At 47.8% G+C, this 26,969-nt stretch overlaps 1 protein-coding gene and 1 pseudogene across 1 annotated transcript in view; one reads left to right on the top strand and one right to left on the bottom strand.

The window, feature by feature from the left end:
• The window catches only part of PTH1R (parathyroid hormone 1 receptor), a 120,151-nt gene that overhangs the window by 43,646 nt on the left and 49,536 nt on the right, over positions 1-26,969 (bottom strand). Inside the window, exon 2 of the mRNA XM_066627766.1 lies at positions 4,430-4,535. Within this exon, the coding sequence (XP_066483863.1) occupies positions 4,430-4,535 (106 nt within the window). The remainder of the gene's footprint in view (positions 1-4,429; positions 4,536-26,969) is intronic.
• On the top strand, positions 9,897-10,013 carry LOC136654730 (5S ribosomal RNA; annotated as a pseudogene).

The raw sequence follows: 26,969 nt of genomic DNA, 5'->3' as shown, positions 1-26,969 counted from the left end.
CAGATAGCTCTCCCCTTCCTGTGAATGATGTATTGTCTAGCACAGTGTTTCTCAAACTGTGGGTCGGTACCCACTAGGTGGGTTGCGAGCCAATTTCAGGTGGGTCACCATTCATTTAAGTATTTTATTTTTAATATATTAGACTAGATACTCCCATAATATGTGACTGAATTTAGGAAATGTAACAGATCAGTACTTTTAACAGACTACTATGTATATGCTTTTAACAATGATAGTAAATGGGACTGATTCCTGGGTAAGTGTGGGTAGGATTGCAGCCTAGGATTATTAAAAAATTTCCTGCTTGATGATGTCACTTCCAGTCACGACATCACTTCCAGTGGGTCCTGACAAGATTCTCATTCTAAAAAGTGGGTCCCAGTGCTAAAAGTTAGCGAACCATTGCTCTAGCAAGTATTCCAAACTCTCTTTGTCTAGTTAAAGTGAGAATTTTTTTCTGGGTTGCAGGAGGACATTTATAGGCACGCCCCTCGCTGCTGCTCCCCCTCCAAAATCAAATTAAAGACAGTGAATGATGTCCTTATGGACTCACTTTCCAGTGTCTCCATGGCCCTGATTGTATTAGGAACCAGATGGGAGCCCAGATATAAAAGCCCATGATGGAGAACAGCCCCAAAGCCACTTCTTAACACTCTTGCGAAGTGTCCGTCGAGTCTTCTAATTAACCATGACTTCATCCCAGCATCTTGCTAATTGACACTAACAGGATGCAGATTCCAGGCCCCGGGAACGCAACATCTCTCCCAAGGCTGAGAGTGCCGCCAGTAACACATCCGCTTTTCGGAGTAACTGCACTCACTCTTGCCATGAGAAATGCTCTCCCAGCGTTGCTTTTGTTCTAGTTAATTTTCACCTTCATTATGGCAGTGAAGGGTAACAGTTTTCCAAGAGCCAGATTGAGCTTGCTAGACGGAAAAATACATCGTAGCTCAGCTGCCCTGTGCTCTGAGCTCTTCAAGTCGGTGCTGCCAGATAGCTCAGATCTAAGGTCTTGCAGGCCTGTCTTGAGAGGTATTCCTTTTGAATACCTGGGCAGCGGGGAGCAAAATAGAGGCACGGCGTATGCCTCCATTTTGCTGCCACCAACTGGAATGGAAGGGGGGAGGGGTACTTGCACGCTGCGGTGAGGTTACCTGCAAAACGTAGTGGTTTGCAGGCCCTCTAGCTACACCACTGCTCAGTGATGTGCATCATGCCGTGCAGACCGCCAGAATGGGGGCAGGCGGCTATCAGAGGCACTCAACACTTTTATTAGCAATGTAAGTTGTACAGGCCGCTGAGGGCCAAAGAACTTTCGCTTTGTTAATTAATATCAGCTATGCAAGGGGAGAACGAGCCACTTCTGGATGTTGGCATCTCAACTTGGGGGCACTGTTTTTTCACTCTAGCTCTGCTCATAGGTCAAAAGTGCAGGAGGAGGAAAAGCCCCCTGCCCGTGGTGAGACTCAATGAGGTGTTAATTGGGCAAGGGGCAGACCTAATGAAGAACCACTGAGGATGTGGTTTGGTTGGGTGAGATTTGCCAAGGCAAACCAGCAGAAGCGCTGGGTTTGAAAAATGTTGGTTAGTACGAGGGCTGTGCGTTTAGCAAGGAGATCCAGGCCCCTTTGTGGCCAACTCTGAAGTTCCAGTCAGGCGCAGAGGATGATGGTAGCTGGGTGGCGCTGAGCACTCTCCATGGCTTCAATAAAGAACAGCTGTGAAATCGACAAGGGACAGGGTGTTTGCTGCACGCACACACAGACACCCTCTGCAAACTCTCTCTCTTGCCTTTTGTGTGTGTGCATCTGGCAACAATTAAAAGAAACTTGAAATAGGAGAGAGAGAGAGAGAGAGAGAGTGTGTGTGTAAATGGGCATCCTCCCTGTAACATGGGTGGGGTGGCAGCTTTGGTTAATGCTGCCACACATGCCCCTGTCTTTTTTCCAGATTAATTACTCTGAAATAGAACCCTCTTGGGGTTGCCAAGTGCCTCAGCCCTGCTCTTTCCTGATTGTCGCCTCTTGATCTGCAGACATCAGTAGGTCCAGCCTTGCCAGCCCGGACAATCAGGATGGTCGCCTGTTAACATCGGTCTGCAGATCAAGGTAAAAGGGACACTGCTCCTATCTGGTCTGTCAAAAGTCTGGAGAGGGTAGTTCATCACTTATTACGTTATGTCCTTATTTCCTTTGCTTGACCATCCAAGGGGTCAATTTCCTGCCAATATCATGCAGGCTTTTATGAAGAACAGGTCTGATTGGGGACACATTCTTCTAGTCTTCACACAGGCCACGTACAACTGAGAGCAGCGAAAAGAAAAATGACAGCCGAGGAAGTTTAATAAGCCCAGCGCTTATTGAATATGTAATAATGTTAAAGGTAACCTGGAGTTGTGCAGATTCTGTTGCGAGCCTTGCAAAGTCTGTTCAGGATTTGTTTTTGCTTAGTTTGTATCATAAGAACATAAGAACATAAGAACAGCCCCACTGGATCAGGCCATAGGCCCATCTAGTCCAGCTTCCTGTATCTCACAGCAGCCCACCAAATGCCCCAGGGAGCACACCAGATAACAAGAGACCTCATCCTGGTGCCCTCCCCTGCATCTGGCATTCTGACATAGCCCATTTCTAAAATCAGGAGGTGGCACATACACATCATGGCTTGTACCCCGTAATGGATTTTTCCTCCAGAAACTTGTCCAATCCCCTTTTAAAGGCGCCCAGGCTAGATGCCATCACCACATCCTGTGGCAAGGAGTTGCACAGACCAACCACACGCTGAGTAAAGAAATATTTTCTTTTGTCTGTCCTAACCCGCCCAACACTCAATTTGAGTGGATGTCCCCTGGTTCTGGTGTTATGTGAGAGTGTAAAGAGCATCTCCCTATCCACTCTGTCCATCCCCTGCATAATTTTGTATGTCTCATTCATGTCCCCCCTCAGGCGTCTCTTTTCTAGGCTGAAGAGGCCCAAACGCCATAGCCTTTCCTCATAAGGAAGGTGCCCCAGCCCCGTAATCATCTTAGTTGCCCTCTTTTGCACCTTTTCCATTTCCACTATGTCTTTTTTGAGATGCGGCGACCAGAACTGGACACAATCCTGAAGGTCAGCAGACTTATGCCTTCTTTTTTGGAAGGGAGGTTTTGAAATACTGGGCCAGCACTGGGTTGGCCCAAGCTCAGAACCTTCAGCACTGATGGCAGTGGCCAGTGTGCCAGTGGGGCAGGGCCCAGTTCAACCTGGCCTCAGACCGATCCTCCGGCGTTTCTTTGGAAGGTACCTGTGTTTTTCCTGATTCCGCTTGCAACGCTGAAAATGGCCACCTGACTTGCAGAAATGGGGAAGCTGAAGCATTGCTTAAGTGGACCTCAGAAGGTGGGGAAAACCTCACGCTTACTGCTGCTGACATGATGGGCTGCTGATACAGGTGCAGGAGCAAGGCCAGTGACAAGTTGGCAGCCCTCGTTTGAAGTGACTGAGGTGAACAGGGGCACAGTTGGATCAGCTGCTCAAAATTAGGTTTGCCTTCTTTTGTACTAGACCAAAGTTTAAGCAGCATTATCAGGTCTGAGCTTTGGAGCAGCAGGGAAAAGAAATAGAATGAGACCCTTGGGGGAGTGTCAAGTATGTGCCAAGATGGTACAGAACAGGGTGATGGCTGGACATCTCTGCAACCAACTGGACACACATTTTGAATTTGTCTGATGATCCTGTCACATTGTAAAGATGTGCTGGAAAATTATCAGCCTGACAATTGAGGGTAGCATGGAATTGGAATTGCCCTGTGACCCCGAAAGAATGTAACCAGGAGATCTTAATGCTGTTGTAAAAAAAGAAAATTGGTCCTTGGTGAATGATGTGCAAGGTTTTGGTCCCTCAGCCCTGGGAAAAACAGACAGGATGATTGGATAAAGAAGGCCTGGAAAGTTATAATAACTGATCAGCCAAAGAAGCAAGGAGTAGGACCATAGGTGACGCTGCCTTAATCCCAAGTCAGACTATTGTGGGTCTCTCTGGCTTAGTATCACCTACACTGACTTGCAGCAGCTCTTGGGGTCTGAGACCTTCCTAGTCACACCTAAAGGTGCTGCCGGGGACTGAACCTGGGATCTTCTACATTCGGAGTAGGTGCCCTGTCAGTGAGCTACAAGTCAATCCTTGCATTATGGAAACCGAATATTCTGTTCTTTGTCCTTTCTCTCTCTCTCTCGCTCCTTCTTAGGTGACTGCTTCCCTCCTGGTTTCACTTGATGCATGGAGCATAAACCTATCATATTTCGTTTTCATCACCATCACCACCACCACCACCACCACCAACATCACCTTCATCATCATAATCCTCCAAGCCATTTTGGGGCCAGGATTCACTGGGCTGCGTCTTCTTGTGAAGTCTGGGGTGGACACAGGCTAGCGGGGGGCTCACTCACCTTGCACTCTGGGTCCTTTTGCTTTCAAATGCTGTTCACACATGGACTTTTCTTTTAGCAGCAGGAGGATCTGCTCCTCCTTCGTCAAAACATCATCCGCATCCACCTACCAGGAGGAAGAGCAGGGAAATCAAAGTCACTGGAATGTTCATTACTGCAAGCCTTAAAAATAAGGAAGGGGTTGTGGAGGATGCAACAAACATATCTGATGTTCTGCTGCATTTATTATTTATTTCGAAAAAATGCACACCCCACCTTCCCACAGTAACATATTAATCATCTTGGAAGAGCACATAAAATACACTCTGCACATGTTCAAAGGCAATATCTCTTCATTATTTACTTAAAGCGTTCCAAAGCAAAGGATGATCCCACTAGGTTCAGTGGGACTTACTCCCAAGTAAATGCACACAGGACTGCAGCAGCACAAGTTAGCATAATAGGAGGCAGGAGGGTCTGGTCTAGAGGGTAGAGCCTTCATTTGCCTGAAGATTAACATCCACAAGGTCGCCAGTTCGAGGCCACCGGCACTGTGCGACCTTGAAGCAGCTGGCAAGCTGCAGCTGAGCTGTTCCATCTGCTCGGAGCGTGGGAGGATGGAGGCCAGAATGTGAAACCAGATCGGAGTGTAACACCTTGAATGTGGTGGTTCTTGAAAGAGAGAACCTTCTTTCAATTTGTAAAAATCCCTGCGTGGATTTAATAAGCCTGCCTGTGTAAACCGCCTTGAATGGTCTTGAATAAAAACCAAGAAAGGCGGTATATAAATACTGTATAATATTATTATATATTATTAATAGGGGGATAAAAAGTGCCCTTCCGACCTCCCCCCCCCCCCCCCCGCAGCCTTCCAGACAGTCTGGTTTGGAGTAATAAAAGCACTTGGTCATCCTAATTGCCAGGAGGAACTGGACAGCTTAGCACCATTTACTGATGTCTACAATGTGACACAATGTGGGGGGGGGGAGAGAGAGAGAGAGAGAGAGAGAGAGAGAGAGAGAGAGAGACTGAACAAGCCTGGAAGCTGCAAAAAAGGCCTTCAAGCTCTTGTGCAGCAAATGATGCTCTGAATGGCAGAGGTGTGCAGACTCTCTCAGGTTCTGCTTGAGTGAGGACACCACCTAGTGATGGCCAGGGAGACTGCAGGGGTTCCTTTGAAAATTCTGAGTCTGGATTGCCGGGAACCAAGTCGGTTCGGAGCTGTGGTGACAAACCAAAGGGCTCTGGTGCTCTGAGATTGTGGCTCCCCTTGTGCTCTGCTGCACTCCTACAGGACCACACCCCTGCAGACACATTTTCCCACAAGGAAAAACTTCCGAAATTCTGTCCTTTGCACATTAATTAAGGGTGCCACATCCTCTTAGAAGCATAGGAAAATGAATTTTTCTCATGTTCATCCTGCTCTTCTCCCCTCCCCCACTTCTGAGTTGTAAGTTGTAAGGGAGGCAGACCCTGAGTTTCACAAACCCTCTTGCCTCTTGCAGAAAGGGTCTCCCTATTTCTGTGATCTTCTGGGGAACGGGGGAACAGGAGTAAAAATGCTCATAAGACGTGCCTCAAAGATGATGCATGCAACTGGAGCCCTGCGGTCTTCTCCAGCTCAGATGAATAAATGCATTCCCATCTATCCTCACAATCCCCAGACAGCCCCCAAACTCCCTCTCTCCTGCCTTTAAAACAATATTTATCTGGCCAGGCACTCTGATCACAGGAAAAGAAAGGAGACCTTTCTGTTGATTCTATTTCTGATGAGCCGGGACAAAAATCTGTCATGATCCTCTAGAAACGTAGTTTTCCAAAGGGCTACTGCAAGACCAGCTTTCTGGAGGGCCACTGGTGAGAACCAGGAACGCTTTACCTGACCAAGGAAGGGTTCCTTTATGTTTTCCCCTCAAACAGTGACTTTTTCACTGAAAATCAAACCTCTTGAAAATACAGCAAAAGGTGGAGATACCTTTTGCATACCCACTTCTAACTGCAGGGTTTACTGACTGAAACCCTCCTCTTCCACAAGGGCTACATGCAAGTGACACTTTCCGTTGATCACACTTGTATCCCACTTGGCCTTCAAGGAACTCAGCATGGTATTCGCAGGTTCATTCCCTTCCCATGACAACCCTGTGAGGTACGTGAGACTGAGAAGCAGCAACTTCAATGCCATCCAGAGAGCTCCATGACTGAGCAGCAATTTAGACCCAGGTCCACCTGGTTCCATGGACCCCAACACTCTACCCATTAGGCCATGCTATCTCCCAGTGTCCCCTGTGCAGCAGAATGGGATGTGACTGTAAGGAAGAGGTATGCATATCCTCATACAGACACAATCTGTTGGCAGGCTGCCCACGTCTGCAGCCCTTGGAGCTATCTGAAGAATCCCATTAGGCAATACCCCCCTGCAGTTCTGTCGGTGTTGGCACTGGAGCCCTTCTAATAGCTGCCCCGATAAATATAACACAAGACAACAGCTGGGCCCGGTAGCTTCTGAATGTGCATCTCTTCCTCGCCGCCTTGAAAATACCAGCACAGTTAAAAATATGGGAGGGCCTCTTCCCTTGACATTGTCCCGTCTCCAGCCAGGAATTCCACCTTCCATGTGGCTTCTCCACTCCATCAACATCCCTGCTAAATCCCAGAACAAACATTGACACTCAGATGGCGACACAACAGGGCCAGAATCTCTTCCTCTGCGCCCTGAAGAAAGTGATGCCACATCCTTGACTCATGATGGAGACAGCAATTCAATTGTTACATAAGAACACTCGTAAGAACAGCCCCACTGGATCAGGCTGTAGGCCCATCTAGTCCAGCTTCCTGTATCTCACAGCGGCCCACCAAATGCCCCAGGGAGCACACCTGATAACAAGAAGACCTGCAAGGCTTCCTGGGAATTGTAGTTAAGAACATAAGAACAGTCCCACTGGATCAGGACAGAGGCCCATCTAGTCCAGCTTCCTGTATCTCACAGCGGCCCACCAAATGCCCCAGGGAGCATACCAGATAACAAGAGACCTGCAAGGCTTCCTGGGAATTGTAGTTAAGAACATAAGAACAGCCCCACTGGATCAGGCCACAGGCCCATCTAGTCCAGCTTCCTGTATCTCACAGCAGCCCACCAAATGCCCAGGGAGCACACCAGATAACAAGAGACCTGCAAGGCCTCCTGGGAATTGTAGTTAAGAACATAAGAACAGCCCCACTGGCTCAGGCCATAGGCCCATCTAGTCCAGCTTCCTGTACATAAGAACATAAGAACAGCCCCACTGGATCAGGCCATAGGCCCATCTAGTCCAGCTTCCTGTATCTCACAGCGGCCCACCAAATGCCCCAGGGAGCACACCAGATAACAAGAGACCTGCAAGGCTTCCTGGGAATTGTAGTTAAGAACATAAGAACAGCTCCACTGGATCAGGCCACAGGCCCATCTAGTCCAGCTTCCTGTATCTCACAGCGGCCCACCAAATGCCCCAGGGAGCATACCAGATAACAAGAGACCTGCAAGTCTTCCTGGGAATTGTAGTTAAGAACATAAGAACAGCCCCACTGGATCAGGCCAGAGGCCCATCTAGTCCAGCTTCCTGTATCTCACAGCGGCCCACCAAATGCCCCAGGGAGCACACCAGATAACAAGGGACCTCATCCTGGTGCCCTCCCTTGCATCTGGCATTCTGACATAGCCCATTTCTAAAATCAGGAGGTTGCACATTCACATCATGGCTTGTACCCCGTAATGGATTTTTCCTCCAGAAACTTGCCTTTTAAAGGCGTCCAGGCCAGATTCCGTCACCACATCCTGTGACAAGGAGTTCCACAGACCAACCACAAGCTGTGTAAATAAATATTTTCTCCTGTCTGTTCTAACTCTCCCAATTTTAGTGGATGTCCCCTGGTTCTGCAATTCTTGTTTGCTACATTGATTTCCCCTATCTGGTGCCTAGAAAGAGCTTAGGGTAGTAGGCCGTTACCCTTTGCAGTAAGTTTGGTGAAGTGGGAGTGATAGCACCAATGCACAGGCGCACACTGACAAAATAGCCTTGTTGTGCTATGTACAATTGCATCTAGATGCATGTATCTAGAGGAGTGGAGGAAGGTGTGGTGCCGGGGGGGCCTATGCTTACCAGAGGACCCATGAGCCAGGGCTGGCCCCTTGGGACCAGCAGCAGAGAAGATGCATTGAGGGCCATGACGGGATGAGTGGGGATGCCCTGGGAGCTCCAGTCAAGAGCTTTGCTCCAGGGCTCTCAGGACCCTGGTAACAGTCATACATAGAACCAAGGAAACCATCAAAGAACAGAACGGAAGAAAACCTCTCATCCCCAAATGGAGAGGAAGATTCATTTGAGGAGTCTGGGCAGTGCCATTGCCAGAGTGGTGTCCTGGTGCAAGGCCTTCACAGGCTCCAGGTGGCAGAGCACCACATCCACAAAAGAGCAGGTGGAAGGTGTGGCATATAAACAGAAGCGGTGCTGGTAACTTCTGGCCTCCTCCACCCTCTGCCCAAGAAGGAGGTCACCGTGTGGTTACACCTGCTCGCGGGTCTCCCATTGCTACGAAGCAAATGAATTGGACACCTGGACCATTTTGGAACAGGCTAAACAGAGGCTATTGTTCAGTGCAGCTTTTTCGGTGCATAGACCAAGAATTTCTACAGGAACATTATCTCTACCCTCTTAGAACTAAGATGGTTTCAGGTAGCAGAAGCAATAAATCATCCTGGGGTATTTGGAGCCCCGTTTTGTGTGGGGCTCAATCTGAGCCTTTGTTTCCAAGTACCTACAAATCCTGCCGGAGGAGTCCCACAAGTCTGGAATTCCTGATTTGAAGCTTCAAACTTCCAGGGCAAATCTGCCTGTCAGTTCATATTTTCATGTATTTGGGATGGAAGCTCACACAGTCCCTGCTATCACGTCTTCACTTCAAGTGATTGTATTCTTACTGTTATTACAGTGATTGTACTGTTATCCAGTGGCGTAGCTAGAGGGGGTGCAAAGCACTACGTTTTGCAGGTGCCTGAATGTGTCGCGTAAGTGGCCCCTCTCCTTCAGAGCCATTCTGGGTGAATCTTTCAGAGGCGGAACAGCTCCATTTTGCTCCCACTGCCCAGAATGACTCCAAAGGGGGGGGGCTTGCACGGTGTGTTCAGGCGCCTGCAAAACTTGGGGCTTTGCACCCCCTCTAGCTATGCCACTGCAAAAGAATATGCAGTGCTCATCTGCAGAAGCACAAAAGCATGACCAGATAATGCTTGTTAAAGTAGCACAGCTTTGAGGATTCCTTGGAAGCAGATTTCAGAATGGCCACCCAAATTTATTGCACCAGATACAACCATAATAAAGGGGACGACGGCATACTGTGGTTTCCCAGTGTAATGCACACACAGCCACGATGCACATCTATGTAAATTTCACATGGAAGCCTGTGATGCAGGATCATCAGGCACACACACACCCAACTCAGGGCCCCTGCCCTAGCAGGGCCATACTACCCTGAATGCGCCCGATCTCGTCTGATCTTGGAAGCTAAGCAGGGTCAGGCCTGGTTAGTACTTGGATGGGAGACCGCCTGGGAATACCGGGTGCTGTAGGCTTTGGGGCATTTGGTGGGCCGCTGTGAGATACAGGAAGCTGGACTAGATGGGCCTATGGCCTGATCCAGTGGGGCTGTTCTTATGTTCTTATGTTAGCACAGAAACCTGGAAGGCCAAGCTGGAATGCCTCCCTTACAAGGAAAGGCGACAGTGTTTGGGGCTCTTCGGTCTAGAGCAGTGGTTCCATGGCTCCCTTGACCCACTGGCTGTTGGCTATGGCTTCCCATTATGATGCACTTAAGAGATAGACACTCTATATGTGCTCAGAGGCACCCTTTCATATGGGTATGTGTGTATTCCCAAAACAAAGTGGATTTTCCATGCTTGTGCTCAAGCCAAAAGCACAGTTCAAGGTGTGGTTAGTGTGCTGCCCTCCCTCGGCCTGTGGTGCTGACCTGGTGGAGGCTGCTTGATGCCCTGTGACTGCACTGCACAGCAGAAAGGGGGGAAGGGACTGTACTATCGATCCTAGCAGCCAGCAAGCAGGGAGAGTGTGTGCTGCACCCTGCAGTTGGGTGGCACTCATGGAGGCCTCCTCAAAGCGAGGCAATGTTTGTTCCCTTATCTTGGAGCTGCATTGCCCTTATGTCAGTGCTGGAAAGTGGGTTAGGATTACGCCCTGAGTCAAGTTCCCTTTCCCCTTGAGGCTGCCCTAACCTGATTTCGACCAATTGAACCATCTTATCCTGCCATGCCCACCTTGACTTGCAGCAGCAATCCCAGCCTTAGGTAGAGGTTTTCTATGGGTGTGCTATCCTTAAAGTGAACCAAGACAGAACCTGTGACCTTTCATATCTACAAAGCTTATGCTCTATTTCTGAGCTGTTCCCTATGTGGCTTGTCTAAGCTGCCTTGTGATCAAGTGGCAGGGGTAAGATCTGAATTGGGGACTTTCCAACAGTTCAACAGAGGCTGAACTGTTTTCCAGTTTAGCCTCTTCCTTGCTGCAATAGACAAGTTCTGGGGAGAAGCGGCAACTCCTCTCTGGTTATGATCCGCTAATCTATGAGAGGCGGCTAATAGTTCAGCTTCTGGGTGTATGTGTTTGTGTGTGTGTGTGTGGGGGGGGGGTGTCTACAGCAAGCAGTTTATTGTTCACTCCAAATACTGAGGCTCTGAAGAAGCAAGAGTTCAGGGAATTTATTTTTTCCTGCGCATAGCTAGCCATCCAAACATGATAGCGGACTCCCACCCTCCTCTGCCTTCTTTTTCCCCAGTGTTTTTAGATGTTTGGCTTCAAATTCTGTCCTCTTTGTGCCAATTCGTTCTTGAAGGGGAACAAAAATCTAGCAAATGATTCTCTGTTACTTAACCAAATGCAGAAACAGACTTCTGGACCAGGGAGGAGCCTGTGAAATCTGGGGCATGGACTTCCTCTTCCAACCCCAGCCCACTGAGTGGAGGACGTGGGATAATTCTGAGGATGGTTTTGGGGTCTTTCTGTTTTGCTGGCCAGTCTCCCAGCCACTGCAAAAACCCCAAAGTCTCTGAGGAGAGGTCATATTCACTCTTGTTTATGGGACTGATTTTCAGGGAAAAGACTCTTTTTTGTTGGGCCTCCTTGGCCAGGTGTCAAAATATGGTAAAAAGCAAACAGGGTCCAGATTTTTTCTTGTAAGAAAAGCAACTGCAATTGCTCAAAGTGTTGGGAAAGAACTGGCAGGGGACTTTGTGAGAGAGGTTCTTCCCGATTTTGAGGAGTCCACGGATGGCTACAGAGGAAGATGTATGTGTGGATTGGAGGGCAGGTCCAGCCATTAAATAAGTTAGTTAAATGGTCGCAAACATTAAGATCCCAAATAACCTCAGTTACAGTCATACCCCTGCCAGCTCAGGACTGGAATCCTGATTTTGGTGGGTCACTAAAGGGTGATGGACATATCAGATAACTAATTGCCTCAAGCCCTGAGGTTATTGACAAATCAGATACGGTAGCAGCTAAAAGTCTGAGGCAAAGAGGCAAAGAAGGAAGGCCCATAGCCAGGGAGACAGACCAGGGACAGACTGCACTTGCTCCCGGTGTGGAAGGGATTGTCACTCCCGGACTGGCCTTTTCAGCCACACTAGACGCTGTGCCAGAACCACCTTTCTGAGCGTGATACCATAGTCTTTCGAGACTGAAGGTTGCCAATATAATAATATATATAGCAGCTAATTATCCTGCAAAGAGCTCAGCTCCTGCAGTTTGCAAGCAGGTGGAAATATACCGGGGGGGGGGGTACTGTGTAAATATAGAGAGGGAGATGGAATAGGTCTCTTTCTGGTTTTATTACTTATACATACATAAATATTATTTCTTTCTAGAACTACTTTTTTAAAGTCTGGTAAATCTGGGTGGGTCCCGACAGAGTATCATTTTAAAAAGTGGGTCCTGGTGCTAAAAAGTTTGGGAACCACTGCCATAAAGGTCAGAGTGAAAAACCTTGAGAAGAAAAACCTTGAAAATCATTGCTCTAGAGCAGGGGTGCCCAAACCCTGGCCTGGGGGCCACTTATGGCCTTCAGGGATCCCCAATCTCCATTTCCCCCCATTTCCCCCCATTTCCAAAGAGCCTCTGGCCCTCCAGAGACTTGCTGGAGCCCACGCTGGTCCGACACTACTACTCTCAGTGCGATGGCCAACTGGTTGACCTCTTGCATGAACTGCGGGCTAAGGGCTCCCTCCGCCTCTTACTGTTTCATGTCTGAGAAGCTGACCTTGCTTTGCACAAGGTCTTTTATAGGCCTTGAGTTATCATGAGATCTTCATTCATTCACATAAGTTCTGCCTCTAAAATATTCATTTATGTAAATTTATTCAAATTTGCTAAAATGTTTGGACACCCCTGCTCTAGAGGAAGGAGGATGATAGGCTAGGATCTAGGAGAAAAGCTCTTTTTGGCTTGGCCTGGTGAACACTCCTGCAATCCTTTCCACCCCCAAGCTGTCCCCACCAGGCTTCTGTTTGAGGCAGCAGCAGGCCATACAACCAGCTTCTTCTCCTATTGAGCCAGAAACTGTCCTCTTTGCCACCAGTCACCACACTCTGCCCCAATCAGTAGGTGATGCCGCTTCACAGTGTGGTGGGGAGAACGGAAAATGTAAATGCACCCCAGATGAAAAAGGAATCTTGAAGCAGCTGACAAGCTGAAGCCGAGCTATTCCATCTGCTCTGAGCGTGGGAGGATGGAGGCCAGAATGTGAAGCCAGATCGGAATGAAACACCTGAATGTAGTGGTTCTTGAAAGAAAGAACCTTCTTTCAAAATTGTAAAAATCCCTATTTAATAAGGGATTTAAATAAAGCCTGCCTATGTAAACCGCCTTGAATAAAGTCTTGAATAAAGACCAAGAAAGGCGGTATATAAATACCTGTTGTTGTTGTTGTTGTTGTTGTTGTTATTATTATTTTTAAAAGACAGAAAAGAGAGGCCTATTAATGGCTATTAGTCATGACATTTAGATGTAACCTCTGGATTGTGATTCAGGTATCCCTGTGGATTAGGTGCTGGGGAACAAGATGGGGAAGCTTCTCACCACCAAGCTTGTGGCTCTCTACTGCTGGACATAGAGGGCTGGTCCTGGTTTCATCCAGCAAGGAAGTTCCAGAATAACCTAATTTTCCATTTAATATGAAAACTGCGAGGCAGACTGAAGCGACCTGAAACTGTTGCATCGTGGTTAGAATGACCAATTTACAGAGAGGATTCTAGGTGGGGTAGGGAGACTAAGGACCAAGTCATACCTTCCAAGAACACCTTTCTCTGATCCTCCCCCTCTGGAACCTTCCCTTACTCCTGGCTTGGCATAAGTGCCAAGTTACCCTCCAGTTCCTGGCAGCTGGTGTGCTGCTACCGCCCACTGTTTGCTACTGTTGCCCCAGCCAGTCCAGCTGGCACCTGGAGATTTATTTATTTTAACATCTTTCCAGCCTTAACCTTACAGGAAATCAGTTTCAAACCACATTCTTTATGATGAAAATAATGTCTATTCATGTATTTTTTTTTTTCAACCACAAAAGGTGAGAGAGTTCCAGATTTGTTCCCTAGATGCATTTGCGTTGCTGGAAAAGCATCTCAGCAGGTCAGCATTAGGCCCTTCAGAAATAATAACAAAATTGCTCCACGGATTTGGACTTGTTTGCTTCCCTTCTGTAGGATATGGTTGCAAAGGCAATTAGCATGAACTAATGAATGAGCAATACCCATCTGGCATTGTTTGTACTTCTCTTAGAAAGCTAAAGACTGGATCTTAATTAGAACTGAAATGAATGTAGTGCATTAGACAACCAGTAACAAAATAAATAATTTTCAAAGGCTGAAATAGGTAGAAATATTTTCAAAAACAAGCTTTGTGAATACTTAGCTTTCCTATCCAGTCTGGGGACTTTGTCTCCTCAAGCTATTGCTACCCTTGTAATTATTTCCCTTCATGGATCAGGTACAGATGGTGATTCTGATTCTATTGATCAAAGATCATGCAGTGGGTGGGATGATGTCATGGCGCTTTGTAGCCAATAGGCTCCAACCCCCACTAGGGGTAAATTAAGAGCAAAAAAACCATCTCCAGGATCACTCTCAGTGGTGAATTTACACTATCAGGGATCACACACTGATGCCACAATGCTGTATAACTTGTTGGATTTGAATACAGGATGACACTGCTAAGAAAAAGTAAAGTCAATAAAGAAGAAGCAGGAGCAATTAAGTAAATGGGAGAATCATAAGAACATAAGAACAGCCCCACTGGATCAGGCCATAGGCCCATCTAGTCCAGCTTCCTGCATCTCACAGCGGCCCACCAAATGCCCCAGGGAGCATACCAGATAACAAGAGACCTGCAAGGCCTCCTGGGAATTGTAGTTAAGAACATAAGAACAGCCCCACTGGATCAGGCCGTAGGCCCATCTGGTCCAGCTTCCTGTATCTCACAGCGGCCCACCAAATGCCCCAGGGAGCACACCAGATAATAAGAGACCTGCAAGGCATTCTGGGAATTGTAGTTAAGAACATAAGAACAGCCCCACTGAATCAGGCCATAGGCCCATCTAGCCCCGCTTCCTGTATCTCACAGCGGCCCACCAAATGCCCCAGGGAGCACACCAGATAACAAGAGACCTCATCCTAGTGCCCTCCCTTGCGTCTGACAGAGCCCATTTCTAAAATCAGGAGGCTGCACATACATATCATGGCTTGTACCCCGTAATGGATTTTTCCTCCAGAAGCTTGTCCAATCCCCTTTTAAAGGCATCCAGGCCAGATGCCGTCACCACATCCTGCGGCAAGGAGTTCCACAGACCAACCACATGCTGAGTAAAGAAATGTTTTCTTTTGTCTGTCCTAACTCTCCCAACACTCAATTTGAGTGGATGTCCCCTGGTTCTGGTGTTATGTGAGAGTGTAAAGAGCATCTCCATATCCACTCTGTCCATCCCCTGCATGATTTTGTATGTCTCAATCATGTCCCCCCTCAGGCGCCTCTTTTCTAGGCTGATTAATAATAATAATAGTTTTGCTCAGTACTAAATATACTACTTGCATTTAGGTACTGGGTCTCTTTAGAACATAAGAACATAAGAAAAGCCCCACTGGATCAGGCCATAGGCCCATCTAGTCCAGCTTCCTGTATCAAACAGCGGCCCACCAAATGCCCCAGGGAGCACACCAGATAACAAGAGACCTCATCCTGGTGCTCTCCCCTACATCTGGCATTCTGACTTAACCCATTCCTAAAATCAGGAGGTTGCGCATACACATCATGGCTTGTACCCCATAATGGATTTTTCCTCCAGAAACTCGTCCAATCCCCTTTTAAAGGCGTCTAGGCTAGACGCCAGCACCACATCCTGTGGCAAGGAGTTCCACAGACCTCCTTTGATTGATTAGGATGCTCTTCCAGTTTACCTTAACTCAAAATCTACTCCGGCGATTTTCAATGTTTTCCTTCTCATGGCACATAAATCTCTATGGTCTTCAGTATGGCCTCTGCGTCTTGCGATGTCACTTCCAGCTTCCAGGAGACTTCCTGGTTCTGCAGCTTTGTTTTTAGGGCAACTGTCTGTAGCAATGAATTTCTGTCCCTCTTCCTCCGCTGGAGCCAGTGGAGGAAGAGAGACAATTTGTTACTACAGACAGTTGCCCTAAAAACAGAGCACAGAACCTGGAAAAATTTTTCAGCAATTTTCAGCCAAACCTAACCTTCCATGGCACACCTGCAGCCCTTCTGCAGCACACCAATGTTGGAAATCCAACATCCAACGTTGGCTCCAAAACACCAGTTGGAAATCACTGACCTACCCATATTTCTTGCTCCGGCCTTACTTTCCTTGCCTGGCTTTATCTGTTCAAATGACACTGTAGCCAGTGGCACAGCTAGGACGTCTGGCACGCAGGGTATGACATGGGACGTTGATCTCCCCTGGAAGTGCCTAACCTGGAATTGCAGTGATGTGATGACCTCACTGCCAATTACTTCTGAGTTTACGGCACACTCAGAGCAGTTGTGAGCTTTTTTTTTTTTTTTTGGCTTTTTTTCACTGGAAGAAAAGGTAAAAAAAAAATTAGTTGACTGCTCAGAGCAGCTTGCAACTGCTCCAAGTGCCCACTCTTACTGCCACAGTACCTTCTCCAGCACCCCTCTTGCCCCTTGGGATCCAGGTTGGCATCCCCTGAAGGCACGGTAGCTGGGGCAATGTACCCCCTGGCCCCCTTAGCTACAGCACTGACTGCAGCCAGCTTAGCTGGACAAGAATATCCTTCCTATTTCTTGCAAACATGGCAGACACAATCCTTCCCTGCTCAAGGGCCCAGTACATGCCCAATCCACATCGGTCTCAATGTTCAGTTTCTCCTCTTTATTGCTTGGTCTGCACATAACTTGCTCCCGTAACTGGACTGAGAAGAGAGGGACGGGGGTTTGAGAAGCATGCACAGATTTGCATTCCCTGCCTGCTGTGGTGCTTGCACACATGCTCAGATACACGGACCAAAGTAGTGCAGGTTGACATGGGGCTCTTGTGAGGGAAGGGCTCTTGTGGGATCTCCTATGGAGATCACTCCATGATCAGGCACTAGACCCCCACAGGGGGATTGTTATTGCTGCTATCTAGCATGGTATCCACTGTAGCCTGTTTGCTGGTCCATTTGCGAATTGCAGGCATTCTTTTCAGTGGTCCAGAACAAGTAGAAGTCAAGCAATTGCATCAAGATACGTGATTTGGCAGCCAGGGAGCTTGCTGCAATTTGGACCACATTATTCTGTCACGCTTTTATGCTAAACCCTTTAAATGATAGCAACACAGAGTTTTACAATGGCCTAACACCATATATCAATGGCGCATTAGCATTTATGGCCTCCTCGCTGATGCAGCCACAGTGGGGAAGCCGTATCAGGAGCACCTGCCCACCTTGCCTCAGAATGGAGGCAAAGCTTCCTGCATTTGGGGAATTTCAAGGGGCATCACAGCAGTATCCATGCTGGGGAAATATGCAAAAAGCTACTTTCATAGTTTTGGGGTAATGGTCTCTATTGGTTCAAAAGGCTCCAGGGATAGAAAAATAGGTCAAGTTGCCTGGGCATCAGCACACACTTGGTTATTCACTCTCCTATTACTTATATATTTATTCAGAAATTCATAGCCTGCCTTTCTTTGGAAAAGTCTCAAGGTGAGCTAACAACACAAAATTTGAAACAATGCAAAATATGGGAAACATTGATGGGGGAGGTCTTAGAGACCTATGAATGGGGGGGATGACCCAATCATCAGGCCACTAGTGCTCTTCCTAGTGGTTTCTATTTCCAACCAGAATCTCCATAGATGTTGTACATGTAGCATCATGTAGCAGCATGTACATGTTATGCGTGTACACGTAGTACAAGAGTCACTGGGTTACAATCAGTAAGAACATAACAGCATAAGAACAGCCCTTCTGGATCAGGCCAAGGGCCCAGAAGTCTCTCTCCCTGTCCTACATCATTATGTAGCATTGATCTATGGAGGTTCTGGAGGGAAAAAATGTTTGCTTCCAAGAGGAGTGCTGGGTGTTTGATAAACCTTGTTTGCCCCTTCCTCTGAAATCCCCACTGCGTCATGCTGTGCTCTGGATTGCACCAACAGATCTGCTGATGTGGGGGAAGCACAAATTGCTCTGCCTTTGGCCAGAATGGTGGATTCGATGACCAGTCCTTCTGGTCATCCTAACAGAACAGTGCTTCTGTTAGGAACATAAGAACATAAGAACGGCCCCACTGGATCAGGCCATAGGCCCATCTAGTCCAGCTTCCTGTATCTCACAGCAGCCCACCAAATGCCCCAGGGAGCACACCAGATAACAAGAGACCTCATCCTGGTGCCCTCCCTTGCATCCGACATAGCCCATTTCTAAAATCAGGAGGCTGCGCATACACATCATGGCTTGTACCCCGTAATGGATTTGTCCTCCAGAAACGTGTCCAATCCCCTTTTAAAGGCATCCAGGCCAGGTGCCGTCACCGCATCCTGTGGCAAGGAGTTCCACAGACCAACCACACGCTGAGTAAAGAAATATTTTCTCTTGTCTGTTCTAACTCTCCCAACACTCAATTTTAGTGGATGTCCCCTGGTTCATCCACTAAAATCCCTCCCTGCACAGATGCACCATTTTTTACTGTTTGTGTAGCACCACCCGTGCACTGTGCGAAAAGTCGAGAAAAAAAGAGGGGACAGAACCCCTGCCTCGAGTGGCTCACCATCTTAATCGTGACGCAAGAGGGATAAAGGGGAACTGGAGCAGCAGGGGAGGGGAGTGCAAAGGAGAGGAGCATGCCATGATTACAGCCACATGAACTTACGTTCACTTGCAGAGGGTCCTGGGGACTATGCCAAAGGCTTAGCAAAAAAGGTGGCTCTTAAGGGGGGACTTGACGCCTCTGTGGGCCAGGGCGTGGTGACGTGCCAGCAGCATCCTTAATTGGTTCGAATCCCTTCCCTGCTGCCAGAGCTTCACAGCAGCTTTGCTTGTTAATCTGTCAAAAGGCAATGCTAAACGAGGCCAGTCGTTCCTGGGGCAGGGCGGGGCTCCTGCGCATTGGCTCTGGCACGTGCCTCGGTTCCTCTCCCCAGCACCGGCTGCACAATTGTCCACCTTGGAGTGGCAGCACGTGAGGCCTGGGAGCCTTAGAAACAGCACTGTGTATCATTCCACTGGCTTCCATGGCGTGTTTTCCATCTCCTTCCCTTTGTTCAAGCAGATGTTTGGTGACTTTATTGGTCTCATAAACCCTGCCTCTGCCCCTGGAGTCTCTTTTCACAGCTATCAGTGTTCTGAGGAGACAGATCCTACTGGTGTCCTTTACATGGCCCGTCAGAGAGGCCGTGAGTGGGGGTGGAGCTTGTAAAAGGCGCCGTGCACAAGTCCACTAGCCGTGTTGGGCATGAACCTTGAAGCACAACATGGAACCATTAAGGGACATTAGAGAACAGGCCAGCTTTTGCAAGAGGCATGGCTTGACATCTTGGGTGCTTCTCTAATCCAAGCAGTGCTTCTCAAAACGTGTCATCATTGCTTGGAAGCATCTAAATCTTCTCCAACAAAGAAATTTGGATGAAGTACCTGGGAGAAAGACCCAGTTGTCAATGAAGTAGTTGACCTACACCTGGGCTGTACCACTCTAGGTTGCAGATGGGGGGCTCACACGGGGCCCTGGGAGAGCTGGGCTAAGCTGGGCTGCAAGATCATTACCACAAGGAAAACACGGAAAATAATTGTACATCATACTTAAGGAAGCTTAGACCATTTGTTTCCCCATTTCTATATGGGGTGTCCAGATGTTTAAAGATCTGATAGCATCAATCAGAAGTGGCATTAGGATAAAATGAAATCAGCAACATCACCCAACTGTCACAGGAGGTATCATAAGGATTCTTCTTCTAAGGAAGAGGAATCAATAACAGTAATTTGTTTGTAATCTTCAGGTTGTACAAAGTACAGACAGAAATCTGAATGACAGGAGAGGTGATTGACTGTAAAGGTAATGATGCCCTTCTATGCAGTGCATGGTTTGACTGAGCTACGTTATCATTGCATCCTTGTTACTTGATAGTTTGAGAGCTGCACGTCTCTGCATAACGTTTACAAATGGCTGGCTGTGATACGACATGTCACATTCTGCATTCTTCTTGATACTGTGACAAATGTACAGGTCATCCAACAAATAAAGAAATGAGGGAGTGAAGTCAAAATTAGCAGCAACTATCTGTGGGACGGGGGTGGATGGAATGGACTCTACAACAATTGAAAATTGGGAACCCGGACAGATGTCCAGATAGAGTGTCTGGTTAATCCAGCTGTGGTTATTAAGGCTGGAGAAAGGAAACCCAGAAAGGAGTAACATCTGGAAAGATTTAAGCCAGATGAAGAGAATGCAAGCATCTGGTCCTCACTGACTTTTAACCACAAAGGTGTGATTGAGTTTCACCCAGTGAACCAATCTCCATCTCTGAAAAAGAACTGTCTTCTCCATTGCCTTTTCCTGGCAGTGCCGGGCTTCATGGACTGATGTTGTTCAAGGAAAACCCCTCTCTGCTGTCACTAAGCCTTTCTACCCAAACATCTGGAGGTGCTCTCCTTTCAGACAGATGATTGTCTTGCCGTTGGCAAGGAGATGTAAACACTTCAGCCATTCAACAAAAAACAAGGCCTATTTGCTCTGTTCTTCTCTTCCAGTCCTCTTTCCCCTAGCAAATGCCAAGAATCCAGTGAGAAAATTAAGGAAAAGAGGTGGGATAAAACTAGTCATTTGATGATCACTGCAGGGAAAGGTTTGGCAATGGCAGCCATGAGTTACACTTGAGTATTTCCATAGGGAGTGATACAGGGTTGAAGGACGTAATACTCATGGTTGGAAGAATGTGTCTAAAAGTTTTAGCCAACTATTGGGGCTTTCAGGAACGCAGGCTAAGAAGTCTTCCAGCTCCTCCTTCCTTTTAATGCCCTTGAAATTCTGTTCATTTTGTTACTGGAAATGAGTCTCCAAAATAGGGATTTCAATGGATAAGATGCAAGAAGGTGTGAGTTGGATCCCTAAGTAGATGCCTAACTGATAGAAGAGTAGACTGTGTACAGACAGACCAGGGATACATAGGGCAGGGGCAAACATTCTCCAATTCACATAAACAGCACAGAAGAACCCTCCCCTTTGCAACAAGCCCTATTTACATACATTGCCCTCCCTCACTCCCAGTTGCCTTTGCTTGCCCTTGGTGACATTATCACACTGCCACACGTGCTTGGATGCATCCACGATGGCTTGGATGGGCCATGATGGAATTTCGTTTACGATACAACTGACTGAGATCAACCATTCAACCAAGCCAGGAGAAGACTGAAGAAGCCACTGCCAAGTGAGACAATGGCACTGAGCAACATCGGAAAACAGTAAACATTTGTATTAAAAGGCTGTTCAGGACTGTTTTCTACCCTTCCAAAACACTCTTTTGACCTAAAGATTGAAACTGGAGAATATTCGGTGCAGGCCTAATGAAAATTCCCCAGTTTTCTTTGCAGATATTCCCACTTACCTGTATCACACGTTCCACAAACAAGCAGCAGTACCCACTGGATTACAGCTATGGCATAAACTCCAACTGAAATTATTGTTCAGGGACAGTTCTGATTTTATAGTGTCTGGCCCTAGTGAATCACTCTCCCTGGTATTGCCACCCTCTTTTCTAAATGCTCACATTTAGATGATTCTAAATGCTTAATTATTTGGTCCAGCACCTCCCTAAGTACTGTCATCAAACTGACTGGTTGGTAGTTGCTCAGATCTTCTATCCCTTTCTTGAGGATAGGGACCACATTTGCTTGCCTCCTGTCTCCCAGCACTTCCCTGGTTCTCCAGGAGATCTCAAAGATTATAGGCAGAGGCTCTAAGATAACATCCAACTGTGCTTTGAACATCTAGAAAACTCTAGTAGTATTAGTAGTAGTAGTAGTAGTAGTAGTAGTAGCAGCAGCAGCAGCAGCAGCAGCAGCAGCAGCAGCAGGGGCAGTATTCTGGTGTGAGAGAAGGAATGAGGTTTGTTCCTTCCACCAAAGTAGCCCTTGGGAACACTCTATTTCCCAAGAGCCACTAGCCAGAGACTTCCTTCCTTCTCATCTCAACTGAAGCGCTGCTGCTGCCACTAGCAGACTTGATAGGTAGCCTACAGGGAAGTGGGGAGGATGTTGGTGTCATCCCCTTCAGTTTCAAATCCATGCAAGGCTGATGACAGTAGAGCAATCAAATTATTATTATTATTAACAGTATTTATATACCGCTCTTCAACAAGAAGTTCACAAAGCGGTTTACAGAGAAAAATCAAATAACTAAATGGCTCCCTGTCCCAATAGGGCTTACAATCTAAAAAGATGCAAAAATAACACCAGCAGGTAGCCACTAGAAAAGACACATATAGCAGACACATGTGGTTCACAGCCTTGGGCAGTGCTGTGAAAGAACACTGCTGTGCCATTTGACCTTGTTTTTCAGGATTGACCAGACTGATGCCCTCTAAAGGCAATGTGGGGTATTGCAAATACGGACCTTTGTTGATGGAAACCAACACAATTACCCCTTTGAACTCTTCCAAGGTGTCATACAAGCATCATTTTAGGACTAAGTCCTGCTCAGCCAGAAATGGAACTGGGCTAGCGCTGAACAGCTGTTAGATAACAATGGCTTTTGGTCATCCCCCAAAGCTGGAATCGAACCAGTGACCTAGAGGTGAACATTCCCGCACACTCCTGGCCGCCCCGGCTTTCCACACTGCAGTCATTTACAGCCACGTTTGACTCCTGCAGGGCCTGCTCAGTTGTCTGCAGCCAGTCGGCTTTTCCTCTTTGGCATGCGAGACGGCAGTCACCTGCCTATTATAGCAACGGGGTCAGAGAGCCACGATCAGCAGCGTCGAAGAATATGGGGACCTTTTGGAATGTGCTCATCAGACAAACATCTCACCAAAGAGACACTGAAAGCACACATGCTGCTTTTGCTGGGCTGGCCTCCTGGTTTCAGGTGGACATCAGTCTCCCAGGCTGCAGACTTGGGGGAAAAAGGACGTTGGATGCCTTGAAAGAATGACTTCCATTGCAGTGTGTTACAACCAACAGATCCTTACTCCATTACCTTTGTCTTTCCTGTCCCTTGGGGAGGAGCCCCTGCTAGAATACCTGCTTTGCCTGCAGCTTCAAACTCTGGCAGCTCCAGTTGTGAGAGGATTGCAGAAAGCAAGGCCTGCTCCATCGGCTGCTATTAAGGTCCCACTGGGCGCAGCACACACTCCATCAGTGCAGATGCATTGTTGTGAGGCTAAGGGCAGTCCTCAAGGTCTGCAAGCAGCGACTCTGATGTTCGTTCAAATTGGTGCTTGCACCAGAATTTCAAAAAAGTAAAATTTAGATCGCATTTCAGGGATTCCGCTGCCAACGCAAAACAGCCTGGCAGTTGACCAAAGCCAAAGTCCGGATCTTCATGCTGGAAGCACTGTGAGTTTCTAGAAGGCACCCCAAAGGGCACCTCTCACTCAAGGATTAATAGAAAATCTCCTGGCCCTGCACAGCCCACATCTCTCGGTCACCAAGGCGTGTCGCTTCTCTCCGTATGAGAACCAGGTTCAGATTTCCACTGATACACCACTTTCCCACAGCAGGCAGGAAACCTCTAATGAGTGCAGCACTGAAAAGATGTAATTTGCTTGGCCCACTGCAGGCAGAGGAACCGCTCTGCCAGAGGTTAGCAAGACCACATCGCCGCCCCTTGTGAAGGCATGCACTGGGCCAAATGAAGTAGAACCCCCTCATTGTCATCTCCTCTCCTGCCCTTGCGCAGACTTGCCTCTTGCCCTTTGCTTTCCCACCACAACGTGGGGAAGACGTGCCTCTCCCCTTCTCATCCACTCCAACTCTGGCTCGCTCTAAGCACAAGCACAGCAGCCTGCTCCTCTGCTCGCATTTTGGACCAGAGCACTGCTGTCAATTTCACATTTTCTCTCTTGCTTTAGTTACCAATAATGAATAGTCCATTCCTTTGCAGCTATTGCACCCAAAGCAGCTATTCTAAAACAGTTTGTGCTGCATGCTGTGGACACCACAGTCCCAGAGGTCTCCAAAACATGTCACATGTATTAACTTGAAGGAATCCTGTTGGGTAAGCGAAGTAGTATTATCCCCACATTGCAGAGACAGAGAGGAAGTGGCTTGCCTGAAGCCATCTGTTGCAAATTCATGGTAGAAGTGTGATTTAAACCAGGGAAGTCCTGATTCACAATTCAGTCTCTGCACCACACCAGCAGGCCAAGAGTGTAAGAAAAGCCCTGCTGGATCCAACCAGTCTACCATCAAGTCCACCATCTTGTTTCCGGCCATAGCCAGGCACATGCCTGGCTTGTAACCCATAATGGATTTTTCATCCAGAAACTTGTCCAGTCCCCTTTTAAAGGCATCCAGGCCAGATGCCGTCACCACATCCTGCGGCCACAGACTGAGTTCCACAGACCGACCACACGCTGAGTAAAGCAATATTTTCTTTTGTCTGTCCTAACTCTCCCAACACTCAATTTGAGTGGATGTCCCCTGGTTCTGGTGTTACGTGAGAGTGTAAAGAGCATCTCTCTACCCACTTTATCCTCCCCATGCATAATTTTGTATGTCTCAATCATGTCCCCCCTCAGGTGCCTCTTTTCTAGGCTGAAGAGGCCCAAATGCCGTAGCCTTTCCTCATAAGGAAGGTGCCCCAGCCCAGCACTCTCTTAGTCGCTCTCTTTTGCACCTTTTCCATCTCCACTATGTCCTTTTTGAGATGTGGCAACCAGAACTGGACGCAATACTCCAGGTGTGCCCTTACCATTGATTTGTACAACAGCATTATAATATTAGCTGTTTTGTTCTCAATACCTTTCCTAATGATCCCAAGCATAGAATTGGCCTTCTTTACTGCCGCTGCACATTGAGTCGACACTTTCATCGACCTGTCCACCACCACCCCAAGATCTCTCTCCTGATCTGTCACAGACAGCTCAGAACCCATCAGCCTATATGTGAAGTTTTGATTTTTGCCCCAATGTGCATGACTTTACACTTACTGACATTGAAGCGCATCTGCCATTTTGTTGCCCATTCTGCCAGTCTGGAGAGATCCTTCTGGAGCTCCTCACAATCACTTCTGGTCTTCACCACTTGGAAAAGTTTGGTGTTGTCCGCAAACTTTCCCACCTCACTGCTCAACCCTGTCTCCAGGTCATTTATGAAGAGGCTGAAAAGCACCGGTCCCAGGACAGATCCTTGGGGCACACCGCTTTTCACTTCTCTCCACTGTGAAAACTGCCCATTGACACCCACTCTCTGTTTCCTGCTCTTCAACCAGGTCTGAGAGGCAGCAGAACTCCGTAGAGCAGTCAGCACCAGCCGTAAAAGGTGCCTTGGCAGCATGCTGAGTAGCAGTGGCACAAACAGTTGACAACCCCACTTGTACATTTCTCTTTCAGACGCTGCTGTCTCACAGAGGCCATCCACCCAAATTCTGCAAAGCATCCTGATGTGAGACTTATAAGGGAAATAAATGTTCCGGGAAACAGGCCAGCAACCTGCTTTTTGCGGGAGGAAAGTTTTATTTGTGACTGTCAGCTGTGATGGCAGATTGAATCTTCCAGTTGAGAGGCAGCGTCCTCTCTCGGGGCCAATGCTGGAGAAACGCCATAGGAGAAAGATCCTGCCTTGGTGCTCTGCTCAGGGGTTCCTGGGAGCCTCTGGCTGGCCAATGTGGGGAAAAGGATGCCAGGCGTGACTGGTCTGCTTGGGCCCGATGATGTAGCAGGGCTGGGTGTGCTGCCACCTGGGGGAGTGAGATTGGGATGTTCTTGGGACAGGACATAAGAACATAAGAACATAAGAACAGCCCCACTGGATCAGGCCATAGGACCATCTAGTCCAGCTTCCTGTATCTCACAGCGGCCCACCAAATGCCCCAGGGAGCACACCAGATAACAAGAGACCTCATCCTGGTGCTCTCCCCTACATCTGGCATTCTGACTTAACCCATTCCTAAAATCAGGAGGTTGCGCATACACATCATGGCTTGTACCCCATAATGGATTTTTCCTCCAGAAACTCGTCCAATCCCCTTTTAAAGGCGTCTAGGCTAGACGCCAGCACCACATCCTGTGGCAAGGAGTTCCACAGACCGACCACGCGCTGAGTAAAGAAATATTTTCTTATGTCTGTCCTAACCCGCCCAACACTCAATTTTAGTGGATGTCCCCTGGTTCTGGTATTATGTGAGAGTGTAAAGAGCATCTCCCTATCCACTCTGTCCATTCCCTGCATAATTTTGTATGTCTCAATCATGTCCCCCCTCAAGCGTCTCTTTTCTAGGCTGAAGAGGCCCAAACGCCGTAGCCTTTCCTCATAAGGAAGGTGCCCCAGCCCCGTAATCATCTTAGTCGCTCTCTTTTGCACCTTTTCCATTTCCACTATGTCTTTTTTGAGATGCGGCGACCAGAACTGGACACAATACTCCAGGTGTGGCCTTACCATCGATTTGTACAACGGCATTATAATACTAACCGTTTTGTTCTCAATACCCTTCCTAATGATCCCAAGCATAGAATTGGCCTTCTTCACTGCCGCCGCACATTGGGTCGACACTTTCATCGACCTGTCCACCACCACCCCAAGATCTCTCTCCTGATCTGTCACAGACAGCTCAGAACCCATCAGCCTATATCTAAAGTTTTGATTTTTTGCCTCAATGTGCATGACTTTACACTTACTGACATTGAAGCGCATCTGCCATTTTGCTGCCCATTCTGCCAGTCTGGAGAGATCCTTCTGGAGCTCCTCACAATCACTTCTGGTCTTTACCACTCGGAAAAGTTTGGTGTCATCTGCAAACTTAGCCACTTCACTGCTCAACCCTGTCTCCAGGTCATTTATGAAGAGGTTGAAAAGCACCGGTCCCAGGAC

The sequence above is a fragment of the Tiliqua scincoides genome, chromosome 5 (genome assembly GCF_035046505.1).
Source record: "Tiliqua scincoides isolate rTilSci1 chromosome 5, rTilSci1.hap2, whole genome shotgun sequence".
Classification (NCBI taxonomy): domain Eukaryota; kingdom Metazoa; phylum Chordata; class Lepidosauria; order Squamata; family Scincidae; genus Tiliqua; species Tiliqua scincoides.
Note: the sequence above shows the minus strand (reverse complement) of the source record. Positions and strands in the feature narration are given on the sequence as shown.